The following is a 12,508-nucleotide window of genomic DNA, read 5'->3' on the forward strand; positions in this document are numbered from 1 at the left end:
TACTGGGCTCTGTGGCTCTACTGGGCTCTGTGGCTCTACTGGGCTCTGTGGCTCTACTGGCCTCTGTGGCTCTACTGGCCTCTGTGGCTCTACTGGGCTCTGTGGGGACTTTTCTAATCGGTTTATGCACACCACAGATGCAAGGTGTATAGAATTTTATGTGAAGAGAAATCCCCAATCGTCAACTACTATCATAACCATATTATCTGGACTGAATGGAAAATGTCCTGCAAAAGGGATGACTTCAGTAGTCATAAATCCAGCCATTCTGCCAGCCAGGCTGAGTTGAACTCATAACATTGTGCAGACGCGCAGTGACACAGTAGTATCCCAAATCCCTGGTGATGACAGTTTAAGCTAGAGGACTGTTTCACTAGCACAGACTGAATTATGTCCCGAGATTCATTTGATGGCATTGAGGAGTTTACCACATCAGTCACGGGCTTCATTAATGAGTGCATCGACAACATTATCCCCACAGTGACCGTAAGTACATAGTCCTGTTTTGACGCCTTGCCTGTTTGATGGTTCATCGTAGCGGGATTGCTTATAAGCTTCATGATTAGTGTCCCGCTCCTTGAAAGCGGCAGCTCTAGTCTTAAGCTCAGTGCAGATGTTGACTGTAATCCATGGCTTCTGATCGGGATAAGTTTGAATCCTAGTACGAAACCCAGTGACGCAAGCCTACCAGACTAGCTAACTATGCTCGCTTCGAGGCAAGCAACACTGAACTATGCATGAGCGTACCAGCTGTTCCGGACGACTGTGATCACACTCTCTGTAGCTGATGTGAGTAAGACCTTTAAACAGGTTAACATTCACAAGGCTGCAGGGCCAGACAGATTACCAGGACATGTACTCAGAGCATGGGCTGACCAGCTGGCAAGTGTCTCCACTGACATTTTCAACCTCTCCCTGACCCAGTCTGTAATACCTACATGTTTCAAGTGGACCCCCATAGTCCCTGTACCCAGGAACGCCATTGTAACCTGTCTAAATTACTATCGCTCCGTAGCACTCAAATCTGTAGCCATAAAATGCTTTGAAAGGCTGGTCATGTCTCATATCAACACCATCATCCCAGACACCTTGGACCCACTCCAATCCATATACCGCCCCAACAGATCCACAGCTCAGGGAGTCTCTATTGCACTCCACACTGCCCTTTCCCACCTGGACAAGAAGAACACCCATGTGAGAATGCTATAAACTGACCACAGCTCAGCCTTCAACACCATAGTGAACTCCAAGCTCATCACTAAGCTAAGGACCCTGGGACTGGACACCTGTCTCTGCAACTGGATCCTGGACTTCCTGAAGGGCCGCCCCCAGGTGGTGAGGGTAGGTAACAACACATCCACCACTCCCTGTTCACCCACGACTGCATGTCCACTCACGACTCCCACGCTCTCATTAAGTTTCCCGACGACATGACGGTGATCCCCAACGCCTGATCCCCAACGACGATGAGACAGCCTATAGTCAGAGACCTGGGAGTGTGGTGCCAGGACAACAACCTCTCCCTCAATGTCAGCAAGACTAAGGAGCTGATCGTGGGCTACAGGAAACAGAGGGCCGAGCACGCCCGGTTCACATCGACAGGGCTATTTGATTAACTATTTAACTATCTGCATTGACCCTTTTTGCACTAACTTTTTTGACACATCACATATATTGCTGCTTCTGTTTATTATCTGTCACTTTATTCCTAGTTACAGTATATGTACACATCTACCTCAATTACCTTGTACCCCTGCACATCGACTCTGTACTGGTACCCCGTGTACATAGCCAAGTTATTGTTACTCATTGTGTATTACTACTTTTTCTTTCTCTCTGCATTGTTGGAAAATGACCTGTAACTAAGCATTTCACAGTTAGTCTACACCTGTTGTTTACAAAGCATTTTACAAATAAAATTTGATTTGAAGACTGAGGTTAAGATGTGTGTGTGTGTGTGTGTGTGTGTGTGTGTGTGTGTGTGTGTGTGTGTGTGTGTGTGTGTGTGTGTGTGTGTGTGTGTGTGTGCACCAGACACTGATATTAAGGTCAGGCGGGGTCAGGGCTGCACCAGGTTTGTGTTACAGTCATACCTTTAAAATATTCATCCAGGAAAGTGTTGCTTTCCTGTCATGTACTGGGACAAGCAGATCAGAAAAGCATGCATCAGTATTGTGTTGAAGCGATAGAGTTTTCAGATAGCACTGGTGACAGGCAATTTGAGTTGGAGGGATGTGTGAAAATAGCACTGGTTAATGTTGTGTTGTTTTGAGTTAGAGAGAGCAGTGGAGTTTTGAAATAGGTCCCAGATGTCTGGGTAATGGAGCACTGATCCAGTGCTGCTGATCCAATCTCTGCTGTTCTGCCTGTGGCTATGGAACCCTGACCTATTCATTGGACGCGCTACCTTGTCCCGGACCTGCTGATTCGTCTCCCTCCCCCGCCCCCCTCGACGTCTCTCTCTCTCAATATCTAAATGCTCTGCTATGAAAAGCCAACTGACATTTATGCCTGAGGCGCTGACCTGTTGCACCCTCTATAACCACTGTGATTATTATTTGACCCTGCTGGTCGTCTATTGGTTTCTGTATAAGCACTTTGTGACGACTGCTGATGTTAAAAGGGCTTTATAAATACATTTGAATGAGCACTCTCTTCCAAGGAACTCTTTTAATATCTGTAGTAAAATGCCTCTCACTGCCTGTAGAACACTCTGCCTGCTTCTCCTGTGACATCACAGGGCCAAAATAGAGCACTGAGACACCGGCTAGACTGGACCATAGCTCATAGCTCAGGCAGTTGAAGACTTGATATGAGAGGCCTATACACTCAGAATAAGTGAAGCAGGTTATAGTTCCTGTTCATTGTACTAGTAGGCTATAAACAAATATACTTGTTTATAGTAAACACAGGAACTACACAGTTGCCTATGTCAGTGCTTCTCAAACTGGAGTCCACTAGGTACTGAAGGTGTCCGCGACAAGATCAACCATTTTTTAACATCATTTTTTAATAAATATTTGTTTTTAAATCCCTACCAGAAAAACATATATATATTTTTTTTATCACAGTGCTGTTATTACAAAACTACCACTAACAGGTCCCGATCATCATCATAAAGGGAAAAAACATTTTGTTCAAATACTGTACCTAATGCAACAATTCTGTAATGTTAGTAAGAGATATACATCTTTCAAATCATTTACCACGGAGTGGCAAAGCGGTCTAAGGCACTGCATCTCAGTGCAAGAGGCGTTACTACAGTCCCTGTTTCGAATCCAGGCTGTATCACATCCAGCCGTGATTGGAAGTCCCATAGGGTGGCGCACAATTGGCCCAGCGTTGTCCGGGTTTGGCCGGGGTAGGCCGTCATTGTAAATAAGAATTTGTTCTTAACTGACTTGCCTAGTTAAATAAAGGTTCAATTCAAAAATGTATAATAATAAAGTGCTCTGTACGTCATTAAAAATGCCTTTGAATGACCGAAACATCACCCATAACATTTTTACACTATTAAAATGCTCAGAATTGAAGAAATTGTACCCTTTCTCCAAACTCTATCAGGAAGCCTGAAAGAACAGGCTGAGTGGGCAGGGAGCTTATATCATGAGCTCGCCTTGAATGACAGCTCTTTGAAACACCCTTGTAGTCGTTGCCAGGTAACAAGGTAAACAATGGGCCACATGTCAATCTGACCCTAAATAGTATTCCTCAACCCATTTTCTCTGCAAAATGTTCTCAACAGAGCTGATAATGGACTGTTAGATATCAGTCAAACAGCAGCAATACACAATTGTATTTCTATTATTTTGTAACTAATTACTGTTCACTGATACACTTCTTCAGCAGAATTAGTCAAGTCTGAGTCCCCTTAGAAGCTAAGACATAAGGGAATGTACATGAAAACAGCATACAATAAGTGTACTGGATAATTGATTGGTGCCTCTGCATTAGCATTATAAATGACAATATGTTCAGAATTGTATGTATTGATCAGACATTTATTTGTTCATTTACATTAGGCAAGCATATCTGAAATATTGATCCACATGGACATTCATGAGAAATAAAGGTGAGAAATAATGGTGAGACATCATTTGACATAAAAAATAAAAAAATAGAGCCATAAGCTGCAATATAGGCACCCGGCTGCCCTACAGTGTACAGGACCCCATTGATTCTTACAATTTGTAACTCTCATCTCCCGTCCAAATGTTAGAAAAAACGATATAAAAGAAAATGTGATATCATATCATGTAACAGTAAATAACTTAGGCTTTGGGAAATGCAACCAACTACAGAGATTGATGGGACGGGATCGGGAGAGGAGGGGGACCCATGTACCCCGCTTCAATCAAGCAGGCTTCAGTCACCCACTTGGCTTCAGTCACCCCGAAGATTGAAGCTGGAGACAAATCCAGGTATGGCCTCCTCCTTGTCAGGCCTCTCACACTGAGCAGACAGGGGTTCTGGGATGGACAGCTCGCACATCTTCCCCACATACGGCACTGGATCAAGGGTGACTTTGTTGAAGAGGAACCTGTCTACGTAGCCTGTAAGGGTTTCGAAAAGGGAGATGTTTGTTAAATGGGTAGTGAAATTAATTTCATTTTATTCACTGTTCTGAGTTATGACGTTATCATTTTGTTGATGTAGTGATCTACTCATTCTACAATGTGATTTCTGGTGTTTTTGAAGTACTCATTTTGAAATATGCAATATTTAGTGAACTTTTCAATGTTTGTAATTGGAAATTGTGTGTGCCTGAAATGCTCAATTGATTTGAAATGAATAATTATGACTTACAGTATTGTTGGGTCTGTCTTCACGGGCTTTACAGCATATCCCCCTTCTTTTTTCTGTCTTCACTTGATCTGTCTTCACAGGCTTTACAGCATATCCCCCCCTTATTTGGTCTGTCTTCACAGGCTTTACAGCATATCCCCCCTTATTTGATCTGTCTTCACAGGCTTTACAGCATATCCCCCCCTTATTTGGTCTGTCTTCACAGGCTTTACAGCATATCCCCCCCTTATTTGGTCTGTCTTCACAGGCTTTACAGCATATCCCCCCTTATTTGATCTGTCTTCACAGGCTTTACAGCATATCCCCCCCCTTATTTGGTCTGTCTTCACAGGCTTTACAGCATATCCCCCCTTATTTGATCTGTCTTCACAGGCTTTACAGCATATCCCCCCCTTATTTGGTCTGTCTTCACAGGCTTTACAGCATATCCCCCCTTATTTGATCTGTCTTCACAGGCTTTACAGCATATCCCCCCCTTATTTGGTCTGTCTTCACAGGCTTTACAGCATATCCCCCTTTGCCTTAGGAAAGCTGATTTTGTATCATGGCATTCCTGCTGCGGTGGTTGCCTGGAAAGATGTGCAAACCGAGTAGATGTTGAATTTTCTAAAATGTATATCATTAGAGCCCCAATAACACAAGCTACAGCAAATATAAGACAACAACCCACATAATTGAATGGCAGAATATCATTTTCAGGGGGAAATTACAAATACTATACACACCAGAAGTCCTTTTGTGGACAACATTCCTTCATATCAGCTGTGTGCTGTCAGTCCTCAGACTCAATGTAGGGGGCTTAGGGATGGAAGAACAAAAACCATATAGTGACTATCAGCTGTGTTGCAGAAAATATACCGTCAAAGTAGCCACAGTTACAGCCACCGTGTCAGACTCATACTTACATTATGGTCAGTGCTTGCAAGACAAACTGATCCACTGTCAATGATGGTTCAGCATCCATCTTCAGGATTAGCTTCCTGGCAAGACACATCAAATGTTCTCCCCAATTAATAAATCAACTTCGCTCGAAATGTGCACTGCACATCGGTGTTATGATCCTGTCCACCAGAAATGAAAAGCAGCCACTGCTTTCGGATGTCTTCGTTCTTCAGAAAATAGTGTAATGTTAAATTATCCCTATGGCATCCAGTTACAACACAGTGTGTTTTTTCCGACAGGATGGTAAGTAGCTTGCTAGCTATAAGTTACAACACAGATGAAAAGTTTAGTTATCAGTATCGTTCTGCCACGTTCTACTTGAGCTATTTATGGTTTGTAAACAAAGCCGTATGATGCGCACAGGTGATCACGGTTTTAAGGCGTTACATATTTAAATGAGTTAAGATTACAAGACGCTACCATTGGTGTATAACATTTACGGCCCTACTTGATATTGCATAGTGGTTAAAGCGTTGGGCCAGTAACCGAAAGTTTGCTGGATCGAATCCCCGAGCTGACAAGGTAAACATCTGTCGTTCTGCTCCTGAACAAGCCACTATTCCCCGGTAGGCCGTCATTGTGAATAAGAATATGTTCTTAACTGACTTGCCTAGTTAAATAAAGACAGAAGTTATCCCTGAATTCAAGTGTTTGACATGGGGGAGGGGACCAGTAACTTCATGATCAACTTTAATGTACCAGCTACAGTAATTTTTCACTGGTTTCATCAAAATATCCTCAAATGTTATGAAAACATGATGTTCACTGATCGGACCTTTAACGGAACAACTATTTTAAAAAATGTGTTGTTTAAACGTTAAGAAATGTAGAACAGTTGTCACACCAACACCTTACACAAATGTACACAAATTTGGCCAAGGGGTCTGTGGAAGAAGTTGGTGCAATACAATACAATACAATATTATTAATCTACAATATGCCCGTAGACGCACAACAAGGCCTGGGAGGCTCACAGGGATCCACAGTACTCCATCAATGATCCAGTTTTCAACTAAAAACGTATTGTATTGCGTCCAATTGTTGTTTACATTTTACTTTCCATGGCTGAAGTATTGGTTAGTCTGGCCATGCATGCACTGCAGCAGTCATGAAACTTCTTGTATGCTATTTTTGTTTTTGTTTTACCTCACTCTAAAGTCTGAGTTGTGTTCTGATTTTGAGGGGGTCCCTGATGAATTTGCTATCAGAACATAAAAGTTTAGGAACCCCTGGCCTATGTCATACATACTGTATGATCAGTTTGTGTTGTTTGACAGGACATAATCGTCTTACTACTTACTCAGCCAAGAACAAACAAACACACACACAATTAATGTGCCATGCAGGCTATAATTCAAGGGATACACATGTCTATTGGGAATACCCCCATCATCACTATTCCTCTCACCTCCTCCGCGTCACTGCGAAGTAAACCGCGGGCAGCGAGTCCTATCCTCAGCTCGTTGATGTCGACTTTACCGTCTTTATTGAGGTCCAGTTGGTCGAACAGTTCGGCCCATCTCTCTCGCGTTTCCGGTTCCCTCCCAGGGTCCGACACACCTTTGTCTTGTTCTCGACAGCGAGCCCGGGTCCAACCAAAGCAGAACCGAGCCCTGCCTTCGCCCATGTGAATGGGAGACTTGTGCAATCCTGGTGGTGGTGGCTATTATCCCAACCTGCTGCCGCGAAGCGGGCGTGGAAAATTGAAGGAGCGCTTTTTGTTCTAATGACTCCCAGTGGGTATCGTTACGATAGCGTACCTATTCAAATCCCGGAACTATGGTATATCGAAATGGCACGATAGCCTTACTGAAATAACTGATGTTCTCCCTCGGTCTCGTTACCGAGGCACCGGTTTAATATACAGAGTCGTTGCCGAGAATGTCTGTACACCGGGCGCGGTGTAAACTCTCGGTGCCTGTAATATTAATCCCCGTCCCGTATCCGTTACGTATCTCGTGACATCGGCGATGATTAAATCCATGAACTAATTCAAATGAATTAGTCTGTTTGTCAGGAGACTGGCTCTGCCTTTTGGATATGCAGTGAGTCCCCCATGCAACGAAGCGAACCAAGCTCCCGGTGTTCGTTATATTTTATCACAGCTACAGCTTTGTGCACGCATGTAGGATACCGGGTGGAATTTCTATGCTGTCATCTCTGACAACGCGCTCAATGCGGTGTTTGTGTGTGAGTGTTCGTGAGAGAAAGAGTTCCCTTTTACTTTGAAAGGTTCGAATGTTAGAACAGCTTGGTTAGCTGTAGCTGTAGTAGAGGAAGCCTAACAAAAATCATCTACTTTCACCTTTGCAGATCCATCCTCTCCTCCCCCGCTCTCGTAAGATTATGATGCTTCCTTCTATCCATTACATAGCCGCTATCATTATTGCAGCTGCTCATATGACACACACGCACACGCACACACACACACACACACACACACACACACACACACACACACACACACACACACACACACACACACACACACACACACACACACACACACACACACACACACACACACACACACACACACACACACACACCAGCATCAAATCCCTCAAACTGTAATTGTAATCTAGCCTTTACCACACAACAGCCTACCACAGTATCCTTAGGCCTAAACACCTGACTGACATTTAATTCAAATGAATTCTGAATGCAGGAACATGAATGTGATCTCCAGTTTCACAGTGAAAGTAAAGGATGCAGTTGGCTGCCCTGTCCCCATTGAACCCATTGATAGGCTCTTATTGGGTATTAATAGACGGAAACCGCCCGGTCAGCATGCATGGGATATGGGAGATTATGCAGAGACAGTGGGAGGGAGGCTCAGGTCACAGTTCTAAAAATGTTGACATGGACCAGGAGTAGCTCAATAAAACCAAAGTGGACTACAAGATTCTCTCTCTCTCTCTCTCTCTCTCTCTCTCTCTCTCCTCTCTCTCTCCACCAGTGGCATGTCCAGAATATTTTGAATGGGGTGGCAAAGATGAGGCACAGACCCAGTTTAGTGGGGCCATAACATTTTGAACCTTAATCGATGCAAGGTGGATATTTCAAATATAATTATGATGGTTCAACGCATTAAATACTTAAGTTTAGGCAAATTTCCTTGTTCAAATAAATCATAAATCAATTCCAAAAGTATTGTTACAGTGTTTGCATTAAAATATAAGGGTATTAGCATACAAATAATTAAAGAGCGGCAGTAAAATAACATGCGGGCTATATACAGGGGGTACCGGTACAGAGTCAATGTGCGGGGGCACCGGGTAGTTGAGGTAATTGAGGTAATATGTACATGTAGTCAAACAAATCACTTAAAAAGGCAGGTTAAGTAGGTCACCTGCTCACATTAGTCTACTCCAAAATAAGTCCAGCATCCGACCAGTGCACTGTGCACACGCCATTTGAATGGTAAGGGACATCTATTACAACACCATAAGTGTAATGAAATTCAGCCTACAAAGGGGCACGTATTCATGGATGCCAAGGGAAGCTAGGATTACCCAAAAAATGTAACAATAAAAAAAGGGTAAAACGTATTATTTATCATTCTTGTCTATCCGTGTTTCATAATTTACCACCAGTTCACAAGAAGCTGAATCTATTTCACCAGAGAAAGCATCCGGGTGAGACAAACAGCTCTCCTCTATCATAGTATCTGTAGCCCATGTATCTGATGCTGTCGGGCCAAAAAGAATATGACCTGTCACACCCTTTTTGGCCAGACAGTATCATATACATGGGGCACACACACTAAGATAGAGGGGCGCTGTTTCAAAATCAAATACAATTTTATTGGTAACATACGCATGTTTAGCAGATGTTATTGCAGGTGTAGCGAAATGCTTTCTCTGGTGAGATTGACAAGTCTTGCTGTTGGTGTGCGTCTTCATCGAAACTATAAATATTTTCAGAGGTGACCATTTCAGAGGGGGCCAATCCAATTTTAGGTGGGGGGCGTGGCCACTCAGGCCATCCCCTGGACACGCCACTGCTCTCCACATCTCTCTCTCCCCGTCTGTCTCTTACTCCCTCCTGCTCTCTCTCCACATCTCTCTCTCCCCATCTGTCTCTTACTCCCTCCTGCTCTCTCTCCCCATCTCTCTTACTCCCTCTTGCTCTCTCTCCACATCTCTCTCCCCATCTCTCTTACTCCCTCTTGCTCTCTCTCCACATCTCTCTCCCCGTCTCTCTCTTACTCCCTCCTGCTCTCTCTCGCCGTCTCTCTCTTACTCCCTCTTGCTCTCCCTCCCCGTCTCTCTCTTACTCCCTCTTGCTCTCTCTCCACATCTCTCTCTCCCCATCTGTCTCTTACTCCCTCCTGCTCTCTCTCCACATCTCTCTCCCCGTCTCTCTCTTACTCCCTCCTGCTCTCTCTCCCCGTCTCTCTCTTACTCCCTCCTGCTCTCTCTCCCCGTCTCTCTCTTATTCCCTCCTGCTCTCTCTCCACATCTCTCTCCCCGTCTCTCTCTTACTCCCTCCTGCTCTCTCTCCACATCTCTCTCCCCGTCTCTCTCTTACTCCCTCCTGCTCTCTCTCCCCGTCTCTCTCTTACTCCCTCTTGCTCTCTCTCCACGTCTCTCTCTCCTTTTCTCTCTCTCTCTAGCTCTCTCTCTCTTTCTCTCCCACACACATGCACAGAGGGTATCACCTTGTGAACAGCTTGATGTGACTGTCTGCAGCTGCCACCTATCATAGTCCTGTCTGAGCTCTTCACTTACCAGAACAGCCATTAAACCATGGGCCTCTCTGTGAAATGAAGTCTCACTATATCCTACAGTAGTGTATTAGAGTATGGGACATATATTGCTATATTATAATATCCCAGACTTTATGATTGCACAGGTGCAATTTAGAACCTGAAAGGGTTAGTCGGCTGTCCCCATAGGAAAACCCATTGGAGAACCCCTTTCGATTCCAGGTACAACCCTTTTGGTTCCAGTTAGAACCTTTTTGGGTTCCATATAGAACCCTTTTCCCAGAGGGTTCGACATGGAACCCAAAAAGATTCCAGCCGGAACCAAAAAAGGTTCTACCTGGAACTAAAAAGGTTTGTCCTATGGAGACAGCCAAAGAACCCTTTTGGAACCCATTTTCAAGGAGTGTAGGCTGTAAGATCAGCTGGTATTAAGTTGGTGTACCTGAGCAAAAGATGAAACAAGGAAAACCAGATACAATCTAGCTAATATGTAAGTAAGTCTGTAGACTTACAGATAAAATAAAATGAAACCTCACCAACTGCAATACTTTAGCAGTGTGATAACTGTGATGAATAGCAGCCTTGTGTTGATAGCAGGAAATCAGTCGGCCTTACTGGCACTGACTTGTTGTGTTCCATCGTCACTGAGGCAACTCTCCAGTCCCACAACAAAGGCCTTCTCCCCCTCTAGAGTCAAGGGTACATCTCAATAGTCTCAAGTGGCCTTCTCTCCTCAACTCCTTTCCTTCTGCTGAACTTCTCTTTAGCTACTCTGTGCATCTCAATTGTCTATAGCGGCTTTCTCTCCTCGTCGTATTTCTCGGCACTGTGGTGAAAGTGCATAACAGGTGCGAGAAAATACCTGGTGGACATCCATTATATACAGAAGCTTTCACCAATCCTGTCCATAGATTCAGTGTAAATGAAAGGGAGGAGATGAGGAAAGGCAGCCACTTTAGCCTGTTGAGATTCATCCTAAACCTGAATAGAGCTTCACCCCGAGGCTCTGGCCACGATCGCGACTACACCATGAGGAGTGAGGACTGCTGAGGACTGCTGCTCTGAAGTGAAGCACCAAAGAACAGACTCACGCCTCGGTGAGCAGCAATGCATGTGGATATAACTAACTATTTTCACAGAAGTGTTTTAATTTGGCGTTTACTGGACTCAAGCGTTGATTGCTTTCTCGGTTGCTATGGTGCCATTGAGGTGGATTGTTGTACGCTGTCAGGGGTGAGTTTGGTCAAATGCACAGACACAGACACGCACGCACGCATTTTTTCACACACACACACAGACACACACAGACACACACACACACACACACACACACACACACACACACACACACACACACACACACACACACACACACACACACACACACACACACACACACACACACACACACACACACACACACACACACACACACACACACACACACACACACACAGGTTGTGTGGTGGGCGTGCAGAGAGTGTGCTTTGGATCTGCATATCAAACAGCAGGTCATGGCTAGTTCCTTCGTGGCTAAGGATTAAATTGTGGCAAGGCACATTTGTTCAGTGTATTTCATGGTTCCCTGGCTCCAAGAAATTTGGTAACCAGCCTGCTACCGCATTTGAATGAGATTGGATTTGGAAAGTGAGTGCAATTACAACTGTAATCCTCTTGGGGTCCCTAAAGTATGGCAAACTGCCAAGAACCAACAGTGTGCAGATGATGGAATGAATACAGTTAGCTTTATTACATTGAGCCTAATTTACTCAGAGTAGTGTTTTATGACTTCCTCTTGCTCAGATAAGCCTGCAATATGCTAACTGATATTCTCTTCTCGTTCTTCTGACTGCTCTGTCCACTTTCTTCACAGTACTTATTTATTATAAACTTATTATAACGTTCTTCCCTTTATTGTTAGTTGCTATATTCCTCTCCCTTTCTTGCTCTCTCCTTCTCTTTTTGAGTCTCCATTATTATTTTCCCCCTTTTATGTTACTTTTTCCATCGCTTTCTCTCTCCCTCTCCCTCTCTCATTCATTCTCTCTG

At 44.1% G+C, this 12,508-nt stretch overlaps 1 protein-coding gene and 1 long non-coding RNA gene across 2 annotated transcripts in view; both read right to left on the reverse strand.

The window, feature by feature from the left end:
* LOC106601710 (calcium-binding mitochondrial carrier protein SCaMC-3-like) overlaps nucleotides 1–8,132 on the reverse strand; it is a 28,695-nt gene extending 20,563 nt beyond the window's left edge. Inside the window, exon 1 of the mRNA XM_014194057.2 lies at nucleotides 7,157–8,132. Coding sequence (XP_014049532.1) covers nucleotides 7,157–7,375 — 219 coding nt within the window. The 5' untranslated portion in view covers nucleotides 7,376–8,132. The remainder of the gene's footprint in view (nucleotides 1–7,156) is intronic.
* On the reverse strand, nucleotides 5,116–7,147 carry LOC123741713 (uncharacterized). The gene is made up of 3 exons (XR_006769235.1): nucleotides 5,712–7,147; nucleotides 5,532–5,604; nucleotides 5,116–5,375 (listed from the first exon to the last, which is right to left on the reverse strand). It is a non-coding gene; the product is annotated as an uncharacterized lncRNA (long non-coding RNA).
* Nucleotides 8,133–12,508: the final 4,376 nt, after the last annotated feature.

The sequence above is a fragment of the Salmo salar genome, chromosome ssa03, assembly GCF_905237065.1.
Source record: "Salmo salar chromosome ssa03, Ssal_v3.1, whole genome shotgun sequence".
NCBI lineage: Eukaryota > Metazoa > Chordata > Actinopteri > Salmoniformes > Salmonidae > Salmo > Salmo salar.